General features: G+C 40.1%; 1 protein-coding gene across 5 annotated transcripts in view; it reads right to left on the bottom strand.

Moving 5' to 3' along the window:
- Positions 1-878: 878 nt before the first annotated feature.
- Positions 879-27,579, bottom strand: part of KIAA1328 (KIAA1328 ortholog) — a 175,706-nt gene continuing 149,005 nt past the window's right edge. For 3 of the 5 annotated variants that reach the window (XM_074570493.1, XM_074570494.1, XM_074570495.1), the window contains exon 11: positions 879-4,271. In XM_074570493.1, coding sequence (XP_074426594.1) covers positions 4,058-4,271 — 214 coding nt within the window. In that variant the 3' untranslated portion in view covers positions 879-4,057. Of the gene's footprint in view, positions 4,272-11,416; positions 11,537-27,579 lie in introns of those variants that run through there. The other 2 variants (XM_074570497.1, XM_074570496.1) reach the window with 2 other exon arrangements.

A 27,579-nucleotide genomic window follows, 5' to 3' on the forward strand; every position in this document is an offset into this window, starting at 1 on the left:
CGCTTCAAGGGATATCTTTTAGGTACCTCGGGCTCAACCTCTCTCAAGCATAGCTAAGCCCTTTCCTCTCCTTCCTTAACACCAAGCCTCCACAGCTCATTGGATCACTGCAAATTTTGTTTTGCTTGTTTCTCCCTTATTCAGATTCTTGCTATGTCCAGTCTCACGTTCTTCTGTCGTCGAAGTCCACACCACCTTTCCTTGCTAGCAATTAAATTCAGTCCATGCCTGGGTTATACCTGGGTTCCACCCTGTCACCCTCGGGGCTCTGGCCTCCCTGTCTAGCTACTCTAAAGGGGAGCAGCTAAAGTTAGGCCACTGCCTTCTTTCCCTGATTTACCATGTATCCTTTGGACAGTATCTCCTCAAATGCAGGAACATGTTTTGAAAAAGGAGTGGGGAGTCATAAGCCTCTTCTGGGAACCAGTGCTTCAAGACATTTCTCCCTCCAGGATATAAGCACAAAATTTGCCTTCATCAACTTACTATATTTTAACAATTCAAGACTACCTTCTGACTCAGCTCCACTCAGCCTACACCTTCTGTCACCCTTTGGTACAGCTCTCTGCCTTGCATCCTGGTCCTTCTTGCCTTTACCTCCATCCTTTCTTCCTTACTCCTTAATTCTACCTTTTTGTCCCAAAGCACAGTGCTGGCTCTCCCCTTCTCTTCTCTTGTGTATTCTGAGAGGTCTCCAGCATTTCATGCTCCAAAGGAGGCTTAAAATGAGTTCCTCGTCTATCTTAGCAAACTGGAGATTCACAATATATACGACATGATGATGTAGGAAGCAGAACATGTTGTCAATGAAAGAACTGACATCTGAGCTGGACAAAACAAACCAGGAGGTAAGTCAAATAAACAAGAAGTCTGGAAGATTAAACGAAACCTCTAGATCATTTATTAGATTAAGACCTCACATACATATATAAATATATGCTCAAGATGGGATTCAACAGCGAGACTGGAGAGACTAGAAGTGGAAAGGGTGTGACTGCTACAGGTGCAAGGTGCACAGACGCAATGACTACACAAACACTCAGCAAGTGTGTGTGTACGAGCCACTCGGGAAGAACACAAAGGGTGGGAGCCTTTGCAGAAGTCATGTTACTCCACAAAGCCTCATGTAAAACACAGCCCGATGCGTAGCTGAAGCATATTAACTGGGAACATTTTGGACAAACAATCTATGGCTGGACTAACTCCCCGGCGGCAGCTTCCTAATGTAGGAGCTTAAACTTAAAAGGACACTGTCAAGTGATTGCTTTTGCTAGTTTAATTTTTGCATTTCCTCTACTGTTTTAGCAGATGGGAAACAATTCCCCTCCCAGTCCCAGCTACTGATTTTGTCCTTTCCTATTTGACAATCATTGATTTTTTTTTCTAAGGCTATAAATGTTTTAATAACTTCAACTTTGTAGTGCCTCATGGCAAAATATCTTTGCTTGCACTGACTGCTAAACACTGTTCCTAATGTACTGCTGATAACTAGAGCAAGAGCCAGCATTATAAAAAATGATTTCTCACAGGGCCTACCAAATTAATAGCTTTTGTTTCTTCGTCCGCATCTCACAGACAGTTAAAACAGGCTGGTCTTCACCCATCTGACATTTCAACCACCTTAACTCTACAGTTCTTGGCTTCATAAAGGTATGCCTCCTGTGTAGCTCTGACTGATGGGCAGCACCTTGAGCGTAGAGCCCACAACCCTGGCAATGTCCTTTTAAAAAGAGCTACTACCAAAACACAGATTCAAGTCAAAAGTCACCATTAGAATTAGAATTGTTAATGAACAAAATGGATCATAAGGAATCCTAAAGCAGTTAAAATATTGGCACCCACAAGAACCAAAGAACAGAACGCTCCCACACAGTGTTCTCGACTGGGTACATAAAGGCACCTTTGAAGAGATATACGTGTAGTTTTTACTGTTTCAAAAGGTCAGTTAGCACTTATTAGAAAAGGCAATTAACGTTTCAGTCAACCTGGAAAAGAGAAGCAATTGGACTGAAAGCAGAGAACTGTTTCTTTACAAATGCCAAACCTTAACAAAAAAAAAAATCCCCAACAAAACCAAAAAACACCAAAACCCAGCCCAAAAGCCTAAGATCTATGTGATGGTCTTTTCTTCATGGTTTTTCAGTTTTCCTGCTGCTCCGTGTACGTTTTTCTTTTCTTTCCCCTCCCTTTCCCTGCCCTCTTAAAGAAGCAGAATACTCAGCCAGCAGAATGAGAAAACCTATTTCCCCACCTGCTGTACCCGGGTCAGGGCACAGAATATATCTTCAGGGCCTTGAGAAGAAACCCATGCCTTCGCAGGCTCAAGGAGCAGAACAAGAGGGACGTTCAACAGCAGACGGACATACTAGAAAGAACTATAATACTTCACTGACAGCAGGACAGACCAAGCAGGGCCTTTCCACAGTAGTCATTTTCTGGTCCAGTAATGCTGCTTCACTCCTCTGAACTCCTCCAAGCAGCTTTTAAAATTCAGCTGGGATGCAAGAGAAGGACATCACCTAATTTGTGATTAAGACTGGGTCTGAATGAAACAGCCCAGAGTAACCTGAGGTTCACCCCCCGCTTCGTTCTGCCTTTGTTTCATCGCTGTAAGCGCACGGTGCTGCCAGGGGCTCGTGCTAGATATCCTGCACTGATGCTCTCATGGGAGACGCACCAGGGGCCTCATCACTGAGCCTTGCGAGCTCCTCGCAGAGCACCAAACGCTGCACAGGAGCGAGCACGTGGGAGGCAGGCAGCGGCGATACCCCAAGGATCAGTACAGCAACTGGCTGCCATTAAGATAAGCAGGGTTGCCTAAAGAGACTGTCAGAAAAGCTGTACTGGCCCATGAAGTGGTGTTTGGGAGCAAATGGCCTAGAACTTGCCCGTACTGGCTCAATTCTACCTTTCCCTTGCTGCAATTTTACTGTGCAAAATGAGTATTTTAGCCTCATATTTCTAGGAACACATGCCGGTGGCTACTGTTACAATAAAATATGAACACTGCATTGTGGAGAAAATGACCATTAATCCTGTAATCTGCAGTCATTTTTACCAATTCGGCATATTTCTTTAAATAACCAAGTACATGCAGTAGATGGAAGTGCATTTAAATAAACTGAAATAGATACAGCATGAATAATTAAAGTCGGCAGGGAAATGTGCATTGCAAGCCGCTAGTGGAAATAATTACTGATTTGTCTTATTTACAATGGAGCCTGGATACAGGATCAAAATAGTGCAAGTTAGTGAAAATGTCTTCTGAAAGACTGTTCTTATACTACCACTGCTATATATTTAATCTTGAAAAGTACATCAAATAGGTTTTGGACCACTACAATGTCTGACTGTGTTCTGCTGTTTCAGGGTTAGGTTACCGAGCACATAAACTCTGTCGAACAGCACTGATTTAGAGAGGAATACATTTCAAATGGCTGCCTAGTATATCAACCTGCAATATCCTCTATTAATGTTATTAGACACTGTATAGTTGAGCTTACAATATATCCCCTAAAAACCCAGTGTGTTAAATATCAGAATATTGAAGGAAGAAGTAGATCATAAAATCACTGAAAAAAGTACTAAAGTGCTTGTACCTTTATAATATGCCAGGTTTTAAACAGACTTGTTTAATTAGAAAATAATCTACTTTGAACGTGGTGGTTCTTGACTGTTAGGCAGTTCTTGCAAACCGCTTTAGAGCTAAAAATCGATAATGAAATATACTTCCGATATGAAGCTGGCAAAACTGTGACTTCAATCTATTAGAAAATGTTGTAGATTAAAAAAAAATTCTATTTTAGAATGATTACTTGGCACGTGAAAGGTTTAGAAAAAAAAGGTTAACGCTTTCTGATTGGTCTATCCCAACAATGTTCTTGCACCATGATTACTCAAACCTAAATGAAACTGGATGCTAATTAGCTACGTTTTAGAAAAGAAAAGACAAGCAATTGTCACTCAAATAATTTAAAAAAGGTAATTTAACACAAACAAATCAGCAATAAAAAGGTCCTAAAAATTCTACAGAAGGGCTGTAGACCAATGAGGCATGTCAAATGAAAAAAATCTCCTCGAGGAGCCGACTCTCCTCTAGCTCATCTGCTCTGCTTCTGGAGCTGAGAGGGGTCTGGTACCAAGACGACAGCCTGTGGCTTGAATGATGAGGCGTGTGCATTTTGTTCTTGTTGTAAGATTCTCTGCAGAGGTGTCCTGGGGCAGATATCGGACTCATGGCTTCGACCAGATCAAGAAGACAGGCTTCGTACCTACAGAAACACAAGAAGAAAATGGAGCTCCATTAAGTATCACAGCATCATGCAGGAATTGAAACCGGTCTTCCTGCCTTCATAGTTCAGGCTGGACCTGGATTTGTCTGATAGCGGCCACCAGCACAGAATAAATTCTGGTGTATGGGCTCCTACCAGGAATGCAAACACAGAGGTAGTGAAAAAGAGGCGAGCAAAGCATGGGTGCTCAGGTTATTTTAAGCTGTTTCATCAGCTTTTCCATTTGAGGTGTGCAATGTCTTAGTAGCACTCCGGAGACTGAGGACAGACTTCAGAGATATGACAGCCAAATACACTGAAGAAGTACAAGGCAGACCCACACAGGTAATGGTAAAGTGACTTATACACATGCTGCACTTTTTCGAATAGACCTCTACACTTGATTTAGTTTCCCAGGGATTTGAAAACAGCAGGAGACTTTATTATTATTGCCACAGACTACACGTGCTTCCTGTAAATCTCTATGCACTATATGGTCTGTCTGGTGGAAGCACTGAAGGAATATAATCTAAGCAAGGCAATACGAAATCAACACTTCAGGCACCAAGAGAAAAGGCAAAGGTGCTAAACATTACTCAGGCTGTCCTTTAAGTGTGAGTACAGATGTGGGGGAAGGTTGTGAGCCAACATCAGCTGGTAACGCACACTGAATAATGGCAGTTACTTCAGACAGAGACTTCCTATTAATATTCACACAAGACAAGACCTGATCTAAATACCAGCAGAGGATTGATCATTACAATATATTTTCTCCTGTCCAATTTTAAATGTCTTAAACAATACCATTTCCACTGCTTCCCTAGGGAGACTCTTCTCCAGTCTAAGAGATATCACTCAGGAGTTTTACCCAAAAGTCCCCATTGTTCCATCCTGTTGTTAGAACCAACCTGCCTGATGTTCCCAATGCTGAAATAATTCACACGTTCAATGACTTACGTGCACAGAACATTATTCACAGCACTCAACCTAAGGTATCGGCATAGCTGGTTGGTTTCCATATGGTCCCTCTCTTGTAAGCAGAAGAGTTCATCCATAGTGTGAGGAAACATCTCACACTGTTTCCCGCTTGAGAAAAGCCTCTGTTTTTTCCTTTCAGGACAGTGGGAGCATAGGAAGACTAAGCAACTAAGTCAGACTGCTGGGGTAGGTTCCTTAATTCAGATGGGATGAAAAATACTTAAGTACAAATATTGACAACAGTTTATTGACATGAAAGATTAGCAGTGGCCAACGCATCTCCCAGAGGCAGACTACAACTTGTGCTGTCCAATAGCATCATGCAGCAGCAGCAGGTAAAGAGACTTCCTTCCCTAAACTACCAATACCATGCAAAATATCCCTCATTAGCTCCAGTGGTGGGTGTTATATCCCAACCATCATAAGAAAACTGACCACGACAAGGTAATTTGTACTTATGTCTGAGACTCAAAAATACTTCCTCAGCTCGAAGGAGTTAACTGTGGTACTGCTGGGTTAATACTGATGTTAAAGGCAACCACTGGAGTTATGCTATGATTGCTTCGAAAAGTCAGCTCTCATTTCCTTCAGTTTTTACTGTTTCTTCCAATCTGATGGTCACCATTGTTTCTAACACAGTTCAACTTGACATTACTGCCTTGCCTCTATTTGACTATCTATAGATTGTTTTATTTTCCTTCAGATGTACTAGCTCGCATTACACCCAATCAGAAACCCATTTTTCAAATTTCTTTCTCACATTTTAAGCTTGTCTATGTGTCCTTCTATTATCTGTCTGTTTAAATCACGCATAATAGCCAAAAATACAGCTTTAGTTTTGTTTCAATTGGACTGCGTAAGTGGCGACCCTACGCAAATGGGATGCCTTACAGCTACCTTAACCAAGAATTTCAGGAGGACATGAGGGTTACGGGTAGCCAAGTAAGGCCGTTTAATAGGGGTCTGTTGTTTGTATTAGCATTCAGAAAGTACCCTCTAAAAACCGAGGCCCCATGAAGATATCTCCAACGTAAATGGAATAAACTGCACTGATAGAACTAGCACATAGCTATATTAGACTTTTCACGTAGAGAAAGTTTTGGACTAGACTCTATATAGATATACACTGATGCTTTGAACCCCAGAGAAACCCAGTTAACACATACACTGGTTTCATTAGCCACACCTAAAACTTCTTTTTAGATTAATCTAGTCTAGCATACAAATGCTTATCTTCTCTGACTGTAGTGCTATCATAAAATTTCAATTTCTCCGGCAGCCACATTCAATCACAGATTAGGCAGGGGGAAACCAAACCAGTCAGTGCATTTATAGCAAACGTGCAGGCCCTAGATTTCAGCAGTACCTTCGAGTTCATTTCTTCTGCAAGTTTATCTAAGTTTTACAGCATTTCTGCTATCAGGCAGGCTAAATGATTTGGCAGATTACAAGCGCAGCAAATAGCAAAGATTATGTAAAAGACCAGGTGTTGTAAATCAGTCTATTTGACACCACAGTTATATATGCAATAAAGTGAATGAACTCGGCTAACAGAGCGCTATCTGATAAAGAGAATGCTCCTTGCAGGTATTTAGTGTTTAATCCCATGATAATGGTTTGCCCTGGTTTGTCTAGGCAACATCAGACAGCATCTGGCTGGAGGCAAAAGAGTAGACCTAGAATGGTTTGAAGCTCGCAAAGACAATTTTCTCAGCATTTATTTGTATCCATATATTTAAAGAGACACAGTCAGAATGCTCAAATCCTGACATGCAACTTTCTCTGAAACTAGGATATGTATTCCTTGCACGATCTGAATAAATGCATAAGCAAAAACAGGCTTCATTATTATTATTATTAATACGACAGTTAATGGCTTCAGTGAAGTCAAAGCTGCAGGATCAGGCACCTAAGAGTCAGAACATTTCAAACAGGAAAACTGATCTAGCAAATTTGGCTTGTGAATACTGAATGCTCTTTTAATGCAAATTAACAGCCAAGAGCACCCTCGTATTGTTCACGCTTCCCAAGAAGAAAAAATTTCCAAATGTTCTGAGAAAGCACCAGCACTGTGCATTAAACCATGTACAGAAGTTCCTCACATATAGATGTCCAGCCAACCAACCAAATGTCCCATCAGTGCTAGATGCTTACACACATTTTCTTTGATGGGTTTTGCCCTCTCAACAGAAGGAAAACGAGGTGGGCAACTCTCCCTTTAAGGATGGTGATAATTCAGTCTGTCTTCACCTTTTTGGTACATTTGCCAGTGTGCTGGAAAGTCAATGAGCACCTCCGCAACAGACTGGAAAACAATCTCTTTTCTAAGCCTGGTTTTAACACTTCCTCCATGTATATTCTTTCATCTGACTTTCATGAGCTTGAAAGTCTGCATGTTTCATCACAGGAGAAGAAAATTTGTAAAGTCTACTAGTTCAGGTTAGAAGTCTACCTATTTAGACAAGATAAAGTTTGGTGAAAGTAATCCGATCATAAAATCGTCAAAAATTCCATCAGGAGAGGGAACACAAACAATTAGTGTACAAAGCATGAGGAAGGCAGGGCCACGTGCAAGAGGACAGAGATGGGAGCAGAGGTAAACTCTGAAGCTCTTCTTTCCATGAAGAAATTTGACCTTTGCTTGTAATGTAGCAGGTAAAACTCCAAATATGGCTCAGAGAGCAGCAAGGAGATGCACAAACTATCTGAGAGGTAGATACCACCAGGATCAAGCCAGTATAGCTGGGTCAGTGCAGAACTGTGACCTGGGTGGCTAAATCCATCCTGGTCAGGCATTGCACAGTGCTGGGACAGTATTCCCTTAATCTCCTCTGTACAATTAACACAGGTTGCTGGAAATTTGGCTCCTCAGCCACTAAAGGGATTTTGGAATCTTATTAGAAACTTTCAGCCTTGCCTCCTAATTAGATAAGTATTTAGTAGAATTTATAAACTTAATGTAAAAGAGTTTTGTAGTCCATCACTAAGGTAACAGGAAACATCGTAAAGCATTACAATTCAGAACAGCTCATTAAACGTCCATATTTTAAAGAGGAAAACAGCACAAAAATAAACACAGGTTGGCACAGAGCCCAACCCTTCCTTCCACGGTATTTCTGTTTCGCTGCCTGTGCAGCAGGAATACAACTCTGAACATCTACAGGTGCATCTTACTTTCCGCTGTGTTTCCAAATTGAATGGGAAGGAAGGCTTTCACGTTTTTATAACAAACACGCAAATGTGACTGTTGCTCTGGGAACTATAAGACCACTTATTCCCAGGATGGTTGCTGAGAAATCACCTGAAACCACTTGGTATTCTATCTAATAAAACCTGCTGGGCAATCACAGTTCAGACAGTCCCACAATGAACAGTACCTAAAAAATGGTCAGATTATGCAAAAGTGATGCAGAGAACTCATTACTGCGCAGGATATGAGAGAAAATGGTCCTCTTCAAGGTAAGCACAGAGCATCCTTGCATCAATTGGCTGAACGGTGATGTGTGTTTATTTATTTATTTAGACAGTTGGGATATGTCATTGAATTTTTAATGTTTGTCTATTTCCCATTGCTGGTAAAATATATTATATTTCTTACACACTGTTCAATTTTTAAACTACACTATTGTATTTTCATATTGCACAGTCCCATTTAACTAATAATATCATTTGTTCCTCCCTGAAAAAATAGCACTACCCCAAACAAGTCTGATATTTGGAGGAGCAGGAATTTCCCCATGAGGCAAAATAACTGAACTTATTAGAATCATAAATACTCTGGCAGTGAGATATATGTATATTTCTTTAAACAAGCAGCGTCACATATTATTTGATCACGATGTTCACAGATATCTTTTCATTTACAGTCTCTGAAAATTTATTCTTCAACCATAAATGTGTACAAAACACACAGAATGTCTCTTCTGCAAGGTGATGGCATTTCAACAAAGCATACTGGCAATACGGTTTTGGAGATTAGTAGCTGTATAGGCTTACTTTATTTAACTGTATATACCAGAGGAAATAAAAAGGTTTATTTTTATACTACTGCTTATATTTTCAACATAAAGTTCAAAGTGATTTACTAATGTTACATGAATTGCCTTTGAATTACGGTACAGTATTGTGCTTAAGTACAAAGCCTAACGCTATTTTGTATTCATAAAACGCCGCCTGCCTCCAAGCACTTTACAGATGCTAAATACAGCTAAAAACACATTCAAGGGCTAGGGAACAGGCCCATTTTACAGAAAAGGAAACTGAGCTTATTATTATTATAAAGCAAATATCAAATCCCCATTTGACTGGAACAAACAGGGCTAACAGAAGCAGACAAAAAACAGATGCTGGTAAGAAGTGGCCTCAGCAGTCAAACTACCCCAGACCTGAAGACACCACACTACACGCAGGTGATACAACCTGAGGTTATCTGGTATAACCAGCTGTGATGACTGAATACCCACCCCAAAGTTAACCCCAGCTCTATGGACGAAAAGTGAAAATCTACCCAAATTAAAGAGTCCTAACCACCTTCTGCCATCTTTATTCTTGCATCCACAATCATTGTATTAGGGATGCTAGACCTATGTCTCTGGCTTGTCTTTCAACATCCATGTACCAATCTGTTGTCCACAGACTTGCCAAATTCCTTTTTCAACCTGTTGCTTCCACAACGTCCTCTGACAGCAGGAAGTTCATTGCTATTGACATACATAATTTTGTTTGTCTGTTTAATCTGATATCCTGCTAGTGTCATCAAGTGCTTTTTAAGGATTGACTGCAATTAGCCTCTCTCACATGGTGGGATCTGGTGAACTGTTGAATTCTGGATAATTTTTTCATTCAGTCTTTTCCTATCTAAAGGCATAATGTTTTGGTCTCTCCTTGTATGGCAGCTCCTTCATTCCCTTGATCATTTTAATTGTCCTGTGCACCTTTTCTAAGTTCTACTATGTCTCTCTTGAGGGGCAGAGACCAAAAGTATATACAGGAATCAAAATGTGGGTAGACGAAGGCTTGTGTTTCCACAAGCTTTTGTGAAGCTCTGGGAAACTTTTGACTTCACAAACTGTCACCACCTGCTTTGAGTGCAGTGTCATGTAGACATGGTCTTGATGACTCTACCCTAGGTAAATTAAGTTTTTGTCCACTAATTTTTTATGCCTTTTTGGAGTTTTTTTGCTATTGACATGGCATTTGACTATCTGAAAGAACTTTGTATCATCCACAAACATATTAGGTCACGCAGAAGATTTTGCTGTTCACTTCTTGCTCCAGGTCACTGATGAAGAACCAGCCCAGTCGGTTCCTGGCAGACTCCAATGCTGATTCTTCTGCATTGTGAAAAATGAACATTAAGTCCTTTTGCCTGCTCTCATTTAATCAGCAGTAAATCCATAAAAGGACTTTTCCTCCTTAAGGACTGTTTTCCTCCTTAAGGACTTATCCTGCAGAAACCTGGTTTCTTTAACAACCTTTGGTGTGGAGCCTTGGCAAAGGCCTTTTGAAAATCCAAATGCATTATGTCCACTGGATCCTCTTTGTGTCACCAGATTTCCAGGTTCAGGATCCATAGCTCTGAGCTGATGTCTCAGATTGTTTCTCCTCTCCTTCCCTACTGTATTGAGTATAATCCAGGTTTTAAGCAGCATGCTATTTGGCCCAGCAAGCCTGAGATGAACATGAGAAGGAATAATAAAGACTGGTTGGATAGGAAATGAAAGATGAGAAAGAAAAGCCGACTTTACAGTCGTTCCCTGAAAGGCCGCAAGTCAGGATAGGGGACCTTGCCTTTCACGTGTGAACCGCATCTCCAGTGACCAAAAAACACCCTGGGGTGGTATTCCCATGTACTGACTCTCAAGATGCTGAAAGCAAAAAAGGAACACAAAGTAGTGCAATTCTTGAGGCTGAAACATCAAGAGAATGAACAAGAATAAATCAAGAATCAGAGACAAACAGACTGTGCCAGTTTGGCTGTACTTAAGCCAACTCCAGGTTGGGACGTATTTCTTGCCTGTAATAGGTCTGTATTTTCCAAAGGCATCTTAAAGTTCTGAATTCTTAAAGAAAAAAGATCAGACTGCAGAATATTTCAAAGCAATTAAAAAAAGATCAGAGCCTTTTATTTAAAATACATCACACAATGTAAAACAGAATATATTTACGCAGTGTCCTCAGCAAGAGCCTCCCAGAGTACTGTAAAAACCCACACCCTCATAATAGAGAGCTTACAGTATCAGAGACTTTTAGAGAACTCTCCGAGGCGGTATTCACAGAATCATAACCTGGAGAAGGAAAAGACTTATTAGATCATCCAGCCATCTCCCTGCTGACAGAGAACCGTTCCCTACAGTGTGCTTCCTCACATTTGTTGCTAACAATCAGCCTCTCACTTTTCTCCTTGGGAAGTCATTCCACAGCCAAATATATCTCATGCTATCATTACCATTATTACTTATTTATAGGCTACCATATAACCTAAAGGGCCTTGATCAGGATCATGGGGACCCACTCTACAACCACTTGTAAGAGTGATCCTCCCTCTAAAAGAGCACGCAGTCTAAATAGATAAGGCCAAGTCCAGGGGGAAAGATATAACATACAATTAAGGAGATCAGAACAGCATGGAAAGTGCCACAAATGTTCCATGAATTTTTTCTTCAGAGTTTGGTAGGAGGAAATGGTACATGTCACAAAAAGAACATGTTTCTGATAGTCAGGTAGAGATAAACAAAAAGGATTTTCTTTCTCCCAGCTTCACATTATATTTAGTTATAACTAAAGATCTGGCACAGTAATGAGAAATCCGTCTTCTTTTTTGGTGCAAATACTGCTTAAGTATTTGAACAATATTACGTTTCTCCCTTCTGCTCCAGTCTCAGTCAACATTTATGTGAGCCACACGTACTTTAATCTTCTCTCATAAATCAATACCTCTAGCACAGCAACAGCTTTTGCCACTCTCCTCCAATCTTTGACAATACCTTTTCCAGTAAGCAATCACCCAGAAATGAGCACCACATTCCCCGAGTGGGGTTACACAGAAGCAGAGAGGAGATCAGCTGCCTCCAGCACTCACACAACGCTTCTCTGTGCGGACTCAGATGACAAAAAGCGGCCTTTTTGCTGCCGCTTCATCGCTCCGCAGGTCCCTCTCATGTGTATGTATTGACACACCGCACTGCAACAGATCGCTGCATGCTGCAAGACCTACACCCCCAATGAACTCAATGCCTTGTTTTGCATGGTTACTAACAATTATCACCACATCTCGTGGAAAATGGAATCAGAGATTACAGCCTTGCAGAGGAGAACGTGGAGAGAAGCAGCAGAATTGAGTAACAACATCACAGCTCTGCTAACCGAAATGAGCCGTGATTGGCAGTGCTATGGGACAACCCTCCCTCCGCAGTGTGATGAATGGAGCTAAACAGGACCTGGACTTGAAAGGGGCTGAGCACTGCTGGTTTTCCCCTGGCATTTTGCAAACCAAGCAGAGACAGTGCGCCAAAGGACACCCGACCCAGCAACAGCATCTCAAAAAGCTCGTGCCCTAAGGCAGGACTGATAAGAGATCTTTTCTCCTCAGTTTTCACCCTGGTTTCACCTGTGATAGCATCCAACCGGCTGTCATTACTGAAATAAGAGTTACTGTTGCTCTCATTCTTCCTTGCTACGCAAACAGGCCATTTTCACTTAGCCAGTAGTCAGAGACCAACACCTGCTTTCCTAACCTTTCCACACTCCCGTCTCAATGCTCCCAATCCTCAATTAATCTACCTCTTTGCTGCTGGTAACTCAGCCTTTTCTATTATTTCCTCATCAGACTTTTGCGAAGACCCTGCTGCCATGTTACCAACCTGTCAAATACAACTGAAAGGGCTTCTTCATTAGTTTTCTTCTCTGTGTGCTTTTAGTAGCTAAAAAACAACAACAACAACAACAAAAAAAAAACCCCAGATAATTTCTTTTAAGGTACAGCTGCAGGCAGCTGAATTGGCATAACTGAGGTTGTAATAATTCTGGAAGGGGAGAGCAAACAAAGACATGAGTGCTGGAAGTAAAGAAACCTTTTAAATCAGATCTGCCAGTGAGGGAAGAAAAAATTAGAATGAAGTTTTAGTATAAAAGAAAGAAATTACAGAACCACAGAACTACCATGGAGTTTAACAACCATCTCTGCAATCACTCTGTTTGTATTGTCCTTTTCTCCCCTCCCACCCACACGTTTCTGTCTCATCAAGTCTGAAAGCTCTTCAGATCAGAAAATGAACCTTGGTGTACGTACAGCACCTGGGGCCCTGATTCTTCTGTGATATTACATAATAACTCTGCACTTCAGACCATGTTTAGCTTTGATTCCCTTTAAGCACTCTGTCATCACAGCATATCTTCAGCAAGATCTTCACCCTTCATTGTTCTGGGCCAAAACTAAGCTGTCATCATCTTTTCTGCCATACCTTATCCCCCTACTTCTCCTGTCTTAACAGCCTTTCTTCTCAATTTTTTTTCTCTTACGAGTTTGTCCCCAAGCATCTTTCCCCTCAAAGCAAACTAATTCAATGAATCACCTTTAAAATTGTGCTTTTTCTTTTATAATGTACTAAAGCCTCTGACAAAGGGTTGCATATGTAAGTCACAGTGCAATTCTGCACCTCCTCTCTGCCAGCCTCAGTGTTGACCCTTAGTTTTTACTTCTTTTTACACATTTCACCTCTTCTTCCTAGTGTGCTTTCAGCAAAGCTGAGACTATCTTACACCCTGTACTTTCTGGGTACTAAATAAGTACAAAACAATTTTAAGGGGCATGGCTTAGGGGGAACAAGAAATCCTCACCACATATAGCTTACAAAGTCCATCACCATTTACATGGATTAGCAATCTGTCTTTTTTCGCAAGCTCAGTCCAAATTCCCAGCCTGCCAGATAATAAATCAACCTTTTGCTTCAATTGTACAGTCACTGGGAGATCTGCATAGTTTTAGGTCAAGCACTTATAACCATTTTATGATTCCAAAGTTTTTTACCTTGTCATTTAGTTACTGAACTGTGAGCTTTCATTGACTTTCTAACCATTGTGGCAAGAATTGCTACTAGCTGTGCAAGATTTAAAACCTCATTGAGCAGAGGAGCAAAATCGGACTGTGGCAGTTTTAAGTACATACTGAGCTGGAATCGTGACCCTGTGGAAGCAAATAGAAGTTCTGCCACTGGTTCACTGGGGCTGGGTTTCTTCCCTGCGTACTGCCATTTGTTGTGTTGGGGTGAATAAGTATTGCAAGCTCCCCCATTTTACACCCTGGAAATGAGATGCCTCAGTGAATGCTCAGAAATTACTTATTTTGCCTTTTTCTTTTCTTTTTCTTTTTTTCTTCTGTTCTGGTGAAATATTTTCCTTACAGTCAATTGCTGTACCTAAACACCAACTCTTCACGTGGATCTGCACAATCTTTCCTCTCCTTCTTGTCAGCTTAATTTCTTCTGCTGTGGCATGGAGTGTTTAATAGCAAAATCCACTCAAATTCTCCTGTTTCTTAATTATCTCTGCCCTGTCAGCTACATCAGTGAAAACAAGTTACCATTAGACAATTCAGATACCAGTAAACACCAAGTTGTGATAATACAGAGTCCTGTATTACTGTCATTATGGAAAAAGCTGTTTCAGGGAGCTTTAAAAAAATTAAATAAGCCTAGCACTACTAAATGGCCAAAAATCTAAAGATATCTTAATTATTCTTCAATATCTTAATCATTCTGTAGAATCATGATCTTGTATAATGGCCATTTTAAATGAAAGGTTTGCTGCTCTGCACAGTTGCCACTTCCGTCTAATTGTGAATTAAAGCATAATTTAGCATGGCTTTATGCCAGCATGACTAGAAAAATTTACAGACACTAACTCTGGTTGGAATAGGGGGGGAAAAAGCAGTTAGATTTCTTTAAGTAATAGAAAATCACTCACCAAGTTGTACTTTAAAACAAAACACTAGAGCTTTAAGTTGACAAACTGACTTGAATTAAACCACATAAAAAAGTGCTTGCACTGTAAATCTTACAGGGCAAAAGTGATGGTAGGTTATCATTCTGTTTATTAGCATGCACTTTGGAGAGTTCAGGGCAAGTATGGATACGCATTCATTCCATTTTATGCCGCACATTACTGAAAACACATTCCCCATAAATAATTCATAAATGCATTGTCTGAAATTTCAGATTCCAAAAATACAACACGGTTTTCAACTTTATGGTTGCTTGGTCTTCAAAACAGAAATAGACAATTGGATGGATGGACTTGGCAAACCTGATAAGAACCCATCAGTCAGAATTACACTCCAGAGGTAAATGCAAACACCTCCCAGCTCCTGATCGCTGGAACAGCAAGGCCATGACGATAGCCCCTGTGCTCATGCTAGCTGTCCCTTGGTAGGGAACAGCGAAAAAAAGAGAAAGGGAAAAAGTAACCAAGCCGCGAGAAGAAAGCGTACAGTCAGACGCGTGACTTTAAAAAGAACATTTATTAGGAAAAAACCAATGCCTTGCTGTTCTCTGTTCATGAGTTGGGTGCATAACAGGAGAGCTAGGAGAGAAAAGGATGTTTTACAGGCTGCTGTGGTGGGGAGCTAATAGGTTGAAACTGCCTAGAAATCCAGAGGAATTTAAATTTAAGGTAGAGTGACAGTCAAAATACAGAGAACGAACATACTTTGCCTTACAAAAAGCCCATTTTTCTGGCCAGACTGCAGAACAAACTTGAGCTTTGCTTGTTACTCTCAGCTTTTACTTGGTATCACTTCGTTAATGCTAATGACATAGTAACTGGCACCATCTTTTATGCCAGCTGTGCTAGCATAAGAGGGGTGGATAGGATGTTGCAGTTCATATAAAGTCTAATTTCTTCAGGGACCAGAGTGACCACAACATCCACTGAAGAAACTGAAGTACGCTTCATAGGCTAGAGCACCTAAGCTTTATACACCTTGTGGTTCTATATCTTGCTGACATTATATATGTAGTTTATGCTCAGTCGCTTCTTTTTCCTTCATAACCTACTCAGAAGCCTCACATCAGATAACAACTGCTTTTCAGACAAATTCGCATTCACTTGCTGTGTTCTACTCACGTTCCAGTGACAGGCAAATACAATTTCGGGTACCTTTATCTAGTGAAACCCTTGGTGCCTAGCCCCAACAGAACAACCCACAATCTTCCTATTTGCCAGCTCTTTATTTGAACTCATTCACTCCAATTTGCCTGAGAACAAATGTTCAAATACTTGGCATCCCAACACATTGATTGCTTGGGCGCAGACCATACGCGAAGAAACAATGCTACCATAAAAATTGTATTCCACTACCCAACTGCTGTAAAACTTCCTACTCGGAGCTCGGTGTGGAAGGGTTGGGACTATCTGCCGCTCCACTCATTTCCAGGTGTGCTGAACTCTCTGGGGTAATCTTTAAATCAGCTGAGATCTCATACATCAAAGATGAGGATACATAATTCAAGAGAAGCCACTGAGATAAAACAGTAGCTGTAAAAAATGCGGTGTGTTGGTGGTGCCTGGTTTAGCATGTCAAAGAGGAGTGACTGCTGGCGAGGAGTTGCCGTGTGGCAAAGCAGGTAGAGTCATTGTAAGCTTCATAGGGACACAGGCACTGAATAGGCTTGACACAGTGCAAGTACCAAGTTAGAAGGCACCCTACAGAAAAAACACATCAGTAAAGCACGGAGTACAAGGCGCTCAGGCCTGGTGTCCCTTGGCTGTAGTCATCGCACGCTAACAACCTCTTTCAAAAACTTTACACAGGTGGTAGGTGTCCCACTGAGATAAATTACCTACTTTCAGTTGCTGAACAGATGGGCAGGGAAGTGAAATTTTAGTTTGTTCATTCCCAGCAGTAACTAGCAAAGATGATCTCGGGCTCTGCAGGATTACTTTTCGATAACCATACACCTGCGGACAGTCCACGCTTCTGTCAGAAACTACATAAGGTCATTGATGCGCTACAAAATAAAGGCAGGGCATTTAACGGCTCAAGAGACTGATGCTAAGACTCTCACTCTCTCATATTCTTCTGAATATATTCCAGGCTGAGAGGGGCCAGAAAGTGTACAAAGAGGGACCTCAACAGGCAAGAGAAACAGGACCACAAGAATCTCACAGCATTCAGCAACAGGAAACGTGAAGTCCTGCACTTGGGGAGGAATAACCCCAGGTACCAGCACATGCCAGGTTTGCTGGGTGGAAAGCAGCTTTGTAGAGAAGGACCCGGACACTTGCTGTCCTGTCAGACAAAAAACTGAACATAAGCCAACAAAGGCCAGCACTGCCAGCAGGTCCAGGGAGGTGATCCTTCCTCTCAACTCAGCCCTGGTGGCATGCAGCTGAGTGCTGTGTCCAGTGCTGGACTTTCCAGTACAACAGACATTGACACACTCGAGCAAGTCCAGTGAAGGGCAAGAAAGATGATTAAGGATTTGAAGCATCTGACACAAAAGGAAAATCTGAAAGAGCTGGGACTGCTGAGCCTGGAGCACAGGCAGCTCAGGGTGATCTTATCGGTGTGTATAAATGCTTGATTAGGGGAGGAAAGGAGATGGAGTCAGGAGCTTCTCAGTGCTGGCCAGTGAAAGGACAAGAGGTAATGAGCACAAACTGAAATACAAAAAATTCCATTCAAATGGAAATAAAAAAGCATTCTTACTATGTAGCTGACTGAACACTGGCACAGGTTGCCCAGAGTGGTTGTGGAGTCTCCATTGTTGGAGATACTCAAAGCCTGACACGCACAGTCCTGAGTAGCCTGCTCTAAGCAGGAGCTTGGAATAGATGATCTCCAGAGGTGCCTTCCAACCTCAGCTATTCTGTGACTTCATAGTGGGGTATTTCTCCTCATAAACACATTAAACCTCACAGACAGCATACGACAAAAGGGCAAGGACTGACTAGCAAGGACTGGACTCTGACTTATCCACGCAGTACAGGAACAGTACAACCAGGGAAGCTTGAAATGCCAGTGCCTGCAAATGAGGAAGCCCCACAATCTAAACATTAACCAAGAGCTTCTGCCCAGAAAGGTTTGCAACTCATTATAATGAGATTGGATGTATGAAAAACCTGACGACTTATTTAACCAAGGGTTTTCCCTGCCCTTCCCCACATACTTTACCAAATCGCTGGCGTCTATTCATGTAGAAATACATCATAGTGTAGCACTCAAACCCACATACGTTTTTTTTTTTTTCTTTTTCAATACAAAGGTCATATCCACAACTTTAAGAAACTTAGTAAAAATATTTTTAGTATCCGCACTTTAAGCTTGCAAATATTTTTCTGGCAGAAATCCCCAGCTAACTTTACAGCAAGACCTCTCAAAGGAAACAAAACTCTTACTTAAAAAAACCCAACCACCACACTACAAAATGAATGTGACCCAGGGACTTACCCTTCTATGCAACAACACGAGCAGAGAGCACAGAGACAGTGAAGTCTGCAGGGCGTGAAATTAAAATTTTCACACAAATACAATGAAGTAATGATACAATGTTACAACCTTGGCACAAAAATCTTCTGGTTTGAGTAAAGTCAATGTCATGTGATGTTACGGTTTGTGCACTGGTAGAAATGGTCTGCTGCTAAAAAGTTCATAACTAAACAGAAGGAGTGAAAGCAAGAAAATTGTACTGATAATTATAATAGGCTTATACATTCTAGTGATCTAGACGTTCCCTAAGATGCTCATCACAGTAGTATCTAGCTGTCACTGCAGGCTGAGTTAAGAAAGCACACTTTTCTTTCACAGCTAGAAATCTAAGAGCTGAGATGCCTTTAGGAGATAGGAAAAAGAAGATCGAAAGAGATTTGAACACAGTAAGGAAGGGGGAGGGTTATTAGGTCGGTTTGTTGCCTATGAACGAGGTGGATATGCAAGTTCCAAATTCCAAGCATATGGATAAGAACAGGGACGCACAGAGCAATTAACAGAGTCAAGCAGAAGCTGGGATGAGCAGCAGCTGGAGCACTGTTAAAGTCCTTCTAGGAATTGCTTCACCTGTTACAGTAAAAGGGGAAGGTAGTGCTGGAACAACGAAGGCTCCTCAGCAGGACAAGGTCATTAGAACAAAAGCAGAGCTTGAAAAATTCCCGACAGATCCATGTACACGGCACAGACACAATTGCAAGAATATGCCACATTAGATTCAAGGCTTGCAAAGCAAGTTACAAACAGCACCCTTTATACTACAAATCTACCTACATAGTGCAACACTGAATTAGCAGATAATCTGCGTGTAGCAGGAAGCAGTTTACTTCTAACAGTATGAAAAAGCCTGCGAACCCATAAATTATAAAGCTGCTTGTACATTATGATGTTTCACAGATACCTGATAGACTGACAGACTCTACAAAATATATTTATAGGTCTGAACTATGGGGGCGGGGGGGCGAAATAAATCTGAATTGAGTACTACTGCCGCTCTCAAACCACAATTTCGTGACCACAGGCACAGAAGTTACGTGCACAAGTACTATTGGTAATGTGTTTCCAGTGACCGTTCTGGAAATGTAACAGAGAAAGTCAGTCTAACAGTGCAAAGGTCGTTCCTTACAAGGTATGTTTCTCACCCTACTGATCCAAGACGGTACACACAGAGAAACATACAGCCAAATGCGACTTAATAAAATCTTCAAGTCTTCAGCTTATTAATTTTTTTAAATTTTTCTCATTTCATTCCAGTGATTTCATTAGGTTAGACTTCTTCATCTTTATTAAAAAATAATCAGAACTGAAATGTTTCAATAAACCCAATTTCTGTTTTAAGTAGTAAAAGATGATTCAATGCAGATGAAGCAAAAATGGAAGTTAAAAGTACAATAGCATTAGAGGCTTTGAGAATCTCCTTTAAAAGATTTTAAATACAGAAATTATATATTAGTACTCTGGAATGTCTTTGTTTTTTACCGAAAAAAGAGCTTTAAAAGCCTTTTTTTCACTATGTTCTTCAGGCATATGTGTCAAACCAAAATCCTTTAAAACTTAGGGGTGGGGAGAAGCAAGGGAGAAAACCAACACTTAAGGCATCTCTTTTAAAGCAGACAGAGCTAACTTTGTACAGGGCGAAAAACAAAGACAATATTTTCAATAAAAATCTTAATCTTCCATTATGTTTCAAATTATTTCCCTCCCAACATGTTCAGACACCACCCACCAACCCAGAAGGGCCATAATTGAAGTACCACCTCATAACACAAAATGTATCAAAATTACCATACATGGCCCCAAATTACCTTGGAGCTAGAAGCAATGCAAAATATATCAGTATCTACAATTACATAAATGGTGAAAAAAAACCCTAAGGTACTGTTTTCCTTTAAGATTATCTAAATGTGGAGGAGACAATTTCAGTGATCTAGTCACAATCCATCACAAAGTCAAACTTAACAATGTTCAATAACACGTGTTTTTTAAAAGAAAATCTGGTCTCTGAAGAGAAAAAAGTGTCACCTACAGTAAAAACTGGTGCACTCAGCTTGAACAAAGATCTGTAACCAGGGACTACATCTTCAACTCCTTGTTTCCTTCAAAACTGTATGAGAAAACTAGGAGGTATGTTACATGATTCAGGGCTCCCAAAAGTAATGTTGTAGAGCCTACAACCCAAAAATATGTTTAACAGTTCAATAGCCTTTACACTGAAACACTGCCATGACTTTCCCTACCCCAATATGGAAGGTACCTTGGTTATTTCCCTACCCAGGGCCCAAATCTTCTCTTATTATGTCTCTTGACTATTATGACTATTGAACATTATGAAATTAAGACTTAAACCCAGATATTGTTTTTTCCACATCAGAAATGTCTTAATGAGGACATTAAGAGATGAACATGTATTTATTTAGAAATCATTATTATAATCCATATATTATGGATGACTTTATCTAAAAAGTTGTATAGGTTAGAGAAAACCCCAATGACAATCTTGGAGTATGTGGACTTATGAGCACAATAATGACATGAATTCAGGATACAGGCTAACTGGACCTCTGGTCTCTAGCTAAATGTTGCACACTCTGAATGTGCCATCTCCCGATTCTGATGACCACCAGTTTCTCCAGTAGACAAGACAATGAAGAATTGTTCCCTCTTCATTTTCTGCATGTCACTTTTGATTTTATGAACTTGTAATAGTATCCTAAACTTAGCCATCTCTTTTTCAAGCTGAAGAGTCCTAGTCTGTTGTGGTGTTCATTCCAAAAAATCTCTATCACATCTGGGAGCAGTCCAGAGCAGTCCATTGCATTGCTCAGATGTAATGACCAAACATCAATGTGTGTAACCACCCATGTTATGTACTTAGATTCAATATGTCTATGGAGCAAAAATTCACTACAGTGGTCTTTCACTTCAGAAGAAGAAACAATACAAAAATGAGAAAGTTTGTTAAAAAAGAAATTAAAAGGGACAGTTAAAAGCATAAAAATATTTGCCAATGGTACACATTTGTCTAATAGTTATACCAGGGCTCCAAAAAACAACACACAACCTATGGAGAAAAACATCAGAAAGATTAGAGTCATACCACTTAAGTGGAACAGTAACGGAGACCGTTGTGTCCAGTCAGGTCAAATAAAGAAAAAAACAAATAACAAACTGATAGATCAAGAAAAAAAAAAAACAAACCAAAGCAAACAAAAAAAAAAACCACTGAAGAAAAAAACAAAACAAAAAACGCCACCAAAACAAAACCCCATAATAAATCACAGCCAAAGACTAAAGGTCGTCCTGATAAAAGCATAAGGTCTAATAACAAATAACACTTTTAATACATCAAAAATAGAAGTTTGAGTATCTGTGAAAGCCAAGAGGACATAAAGTTAAAAAGGAGTACCTAAGTTTGATAAAGCCATAGGAGAAAGGCTCAATGAGCTGACACATAGTCACTCTGCAGGAACTTGGGAAGTTTCTGAAGCCACAGAGGACACGGTGGAAGACCTGTCTGAAGTTAACTGTCATACAAATATATTACAGAACAAATCAACAGAACGAACAATAATAAATTGCTGGGATCAGTTGGTACTTGCTCAAACTTCTGAAGGAGCTCAAGTATGAAATAGCTGAACTACGAACTGTAGTGTGCAACTAATTGCCTAAAACTGCCTCAGTTCTGGGGCACTGGAAGTTAGCAAATGTAGGCATTCTTTAAAGGGGTCTGGAGTGATGCAAAAATCTACAAATGAAGAGGTCTGATGTTTAGAACAAGCAGACTGACAGAAATTATAATAAAGAATTGATAAACTTGACATTGGTGAAGAGTCTTTATATTAAGTAATAACTCACTGGGGACCTCTACTAGATTTGTAGACTTGTTATGCATCTGAAAAAGGAAAATAACGTATAAATAGTCTAGCTGCAGTTCCAAAAGCTTCCCAGCAAATCTATCACCAAAGACTTAAAAGTTGCCATAAACTAAGAGGAAAATCCATTAATGGATAGATAACTGTTTAAAAGACAGGAAGTAAAGAGAAAACATTAAAATTGGTCTGCTATAAAGTGGCCAGGGAGGTCACCAGTGGAGCCTCACAAAAATCTGTTAGGGCCTGAACTCTTTAATGCATTCATAAGTGGCCTAGAGAAAGGACAAATAATGAGATGGCATTCACTGCTGATTCTGTGCTATTCATAGTAGTAGAAACAAAAGCTGGACTTCTTTATTGAGACAGAGAATTAGAACATTATGAAGGGGGAAAAAAGTATTTATATAACTGGAAATGGGGCAAATCAAATAGTGTAAAGTGCTGGTTAATGTCCTTAAGTGACAGAGAAGCAAGGATTTCTTTTGTTAGTAGGCAATTCATCAGCTGGAAATAGTTGAGAAGGCAGAGCTGTCTCTGTCTGCTGAGACCGTCTCCTGATGCACCCTATGTTTGACTAGCAGAGGTGGGAATGGACGGGTGCAAGGTCCTGCTCAGACCTCAGAAACACTGCAGTATGCTGTTCACCTATGTTCAAGTTACAGGGCGTCACCACTTCATGTCACTTCCAAAAAGGATCCTTCAAGGCAGCGACAACTTCCATCCTTCCCAGCTTTCCATCACCACAACGTTTATGAAACACGTTACCACATCTCAAGCTCACATTCCACTGAGGAAGACGCTGTACATTCACAATTACAAATATCCACTCCCTCTCCTAGAGCGTTCGGTTTGATTTACCCCTTTGATTTACAAGGCGAGCATTAAAAGTGTGTTAATAATCAAGGCACTGACCGTGCGGCACATAGGTTAACCCTGCATTTGCCTCCAATCCATTATCAAAATATGAATGACAAACAACCTATTTTTGGCTCCACACATTCAGCTACAAGAGGGATCAGATGTCAGTGCGCGTTATTCCAGGCTTATTTTACAGTCCACGGGAAGACAGGTATCACCAAAAGGTGATTTAGCTGATCCTAAAATAAGTCATTGACCATAAAGGGAGCTGAGGGTAACTAGCTCAGTTGTCTCAAGATAAGCAAGATGAATTCCACCCTAACTGCACTAGCATCACAGTTAATCATCGTTATTACATGGACCAACCAAGCACAGAGATGCACTGTGCCAGGATCCTGCCCTGAAGAGTTTACAGCCTGAGAAGTCCAGGCAGATGAAGGAGAGAGAAAAAGGGGAATACATTAACATAAGAGCAAAGTGGAAGTATGACAGAGCCGTATTTTGGGAGGATGTCTTCCTTAAGTAAGACGCAACTATTCTGTGTGTATAATTACTCGGTTCCTCCCATCTCTTCTGAAGGAGAAAGAGCAGAGAAGTGATTACAGTGCTAGGAAGAGAATCGTGCAGAACAGTTCCTTAGAGAACCATGAAGAGAGGAACCAAGACTAGTCTTAATTTTCCAAGCTCTGTAGAAAACACCATCACAATAATCAAGAAAATGCAAAAGCTCTAGTAGAGCAGTCAGAGTATCAGTGGAGGAAGAAAAGACAGTCAAATCAGGTTTTTTGACAAAGGAGTAAAGCAAAGTACAGAAGGAACATGAAAATATTTTTTCAAAAATTATTTTTTCAGAAAAATATTTTGAGATTAAGTTTTCATTGCTGTGATTGCAAGTGCAAACAGGAATCACATCCAGTGAATCAACATTCACTTAAGATTTAACGTGGTATTTGAAAATCTGCAAAAGCACAGGGGGGCAAAAAAAATGTAAAAAAAGGCAATTAAGATAACAATGAAAATGATAAGAAACAGACTTAAAGACTTAAGTCAGTTTCATAATATGATTTTACTCTATTTTCCTTTGCTTATTATTACTTTCAAACTACAATCAAGTTATTGTCATACCACTGAATGATGGAAACCTTGCCAACTACTTCAAAACTGACACATTTTCTGTTGCACTGAACATTCCCAGAAGACATTTCCCCTCATTTTAATACAAAATCCTGTCAGATCCACAGAGCTGAAGAAAAAAAAAAAAACGCGTAAAGGATATGTAGCTGTAATAGACCTCCCCCAACTAGTCAACTGTGGAAAAAAAGACGATCAAAAAAGACTCCAAGATCCAGCGCTAGATTAATGCAAATATCTGCCTGTTTGCAAGTGTACTTTTTGATTAAACTGGCATACATCAAGTACAATTAGAAAGGTTATTTATAACTAAGAAATACATAATTCTGCATTTTAATGAGGGTGACAATTACAGCCAACAGTTGCTAATTAACATTAATCCTTTTGCACTGCAAGTCAGAATTTCCCAATATGATTTTCATTGTCAGCAATGGACACACCACAACTGTTATCGCAAAGCAGCTATTAGGTTGGCTGCTTTGACACAAATAGGTGCTCCTGTTACACAAAGTAAAGAAAAAGACGACGATGACGTGTTAAATTTGATAACCTCAGATGTAAATACGGAATGTCATTTCAAAATTTACTTGATATATACCACACAAAATATAATCAAGGCTTATCATTTTCATGGCTGAACCCAATTCCAAGTTTCCCAAGAGCCAGGCTGCCCAGGTGAAATCTGATTTCAACAGAAGCTCGAAAACTCCCATTGTTAAATTTGGTTTTGATCCCAGTCCTGGGTTCACATCTGCTTTTCACCCCTGAGATTTCAAAGCTTTTAGTGGTCGTAACCGAACAGCATAGATAAGGAGTAGCATTTGCCCAGTCTGTGTCAGTTTCTGAAGCAAGTACTGAAGATGGATTTGCTAATGTAGCATAGCCTTATTACAAATTTTTTTTTTTTTAACATAGATTATCGAGAAAATTTTTGTTCGCAAAACGACCAAATTTTAAATCCTAATATTCCAAAATTGATCTAATGTATTTCTATTCATTGACTAAAGATTTCTCTGTAAAATAAATGCCAAGTCTGTAATAACAAGAGTTGACCAAATTAAACAGTTCTATTTCTGACAGCCACAATCCTCTAAAAGAGAGACGATTTAGATTTGCTATGCATGTCTTTCCAAAAAGAGAATTTATCTCTGTTTTAGCCTCTCAGCCATTGTCTTTTCGGACAGGAGCACTAGAAGACTACCTAACAGTCTCTTTTCGTATTGGTCTTTAACAGGAAGAGAGACCTGGTCCAAACACCATCAGAGGCACAAGATCATAATGCAGCCAGTAAATAAAGTCTCTACAAGAGTGCTGAGGTGCTCACCATCTGGGTCAGGCAATTACAGTGGGATCAATGTCATATATAAGTAAATGAGAAGGCAGAAAAGGAGAATTGTGAGCACTAAGCAAAGAAACCTATAATGCACTTCTTACAAAGCGCTGTAAAATTCACATTTATTTTGTAAGTATGAGATAGATGGGTTATTTCTACATACAGAGGTGCCCAACTAAAATCAAGATAAGTGATATTAATGTCCTATGGTCAGTATTATTGAACCTCGAAAGCAATAAACTATGAGTCGATAAATATTACATTTGCAACATAGTTAACATTCTTCTACTGTCTCTGGCACTTATTACACATTGTAACCGCAAGTCTACAATACATTATTCATATTTGGGGTGTCACTGAGTGATGGATTGCTGTAAGAGAGGCTGTCCTTTAAATAAATCAACAAATAAAAATGCAAATGTTAACATTTTCAGCCACAACTTTTTCCATCTTGAATGGGGAATGAAAATTTCACATTATATCGACAGCCAGCAGAGAGAACAATTAACAACCTACACTGTGAATAAGAGAGATTAATTTGCCAACGTCTGGTTTTATCACTTGCATATGGAACTGTATTGGACTTTTTGTGCTGCTGGCTTTCTCAGGGAGTAGGCAAAACTTGCATCTCCTACCACGTTCAGCACCTAACTCACCACCCTACTGCAAACACACTTTTAATCCCTTTAGATGTTCTGAAACTAGATCTGGAATTAAGGTTTTCTCCCCCTCGTCCTCCTTTTGAAACTTGAATGGTGTCTAAGAAGGAGGAAAAAAAATAAATAATCTATTTCTTTGGCAGTGCTTCCTTAGACTCTACAGGAGAAGGAACTTCATACTCCCGTCTTAAGAGCAGAACCATATTTAAGCATCCAACATGCACGGATCTGAAAGGCAACTGCTGCACAAGTAAGGCAAAAGCTTAAATCTCATCACTGTCGTATTTCCTAGTACTCAGCATAACAGACCTACTCTAGACTATTCCAGTGTGCATTATTAAGTATACAACTCTGCACATTATATTTTACATCAGATATTAATTTGCTTAAAAGTCCCCGAATACACATTCACCTGAGACGTGCTGGGCAATTGGGTAAATAGTTTCGTTTTTAAAATGTCCCTAAACACAAATTTACACAATACAATCTGTTTATAAAAACTCCAACAGGCCACTGTAGTCTAACAGATAGTAATATAGCTCGAATATAGCATTCATATTGCAGGAACTTCTAAATCACTTATTTTAATGGCTACAAGAAACTTCACTCCAAGACAATGCGTTCAGCTAGCATTAAAGCTCTGATTTTACTGCAACAAGAAAACACAGGCTTAATGCTGAAATCCCAGGCTATCACTCAATCCCTTAATTTACCTAACTGTTCTTAAATTCACTTCTTAGATGCCCAAAGTGAAAAATGTTACAGGAGAATTATCTGTTTCCATGGTGAGCAGAACAACCTTTGCCTGTGTCTTTTTAAGTGCTTGATTATCTGCAGCGCCATAGGACTCACCGTGCCAAACTCGACACGGCAACTGTTTCTGCGTGGGGAGAGCCTGACAATTGCACCAGGGTTGTAATCAAATTAAATGGTCTTCCACAAGGTACAATTTACAACACTTTTTTTTTTTTTTTTAAAGGAATAGCTTAATACT

Source organism: Larus michahellis, chromosome Z (assembly GCF_964199755.1).
Source record: "Larus michahellis chromosome Z, bLarMic1.1, whole genome shotgun sequence".
In the NCBI taxonomy this organism is placed as follows: Eukaryota; Metazoa; Chordata; class Aves; order Charadriiformes; family Laridae; genus Larus; species Larus michahellis.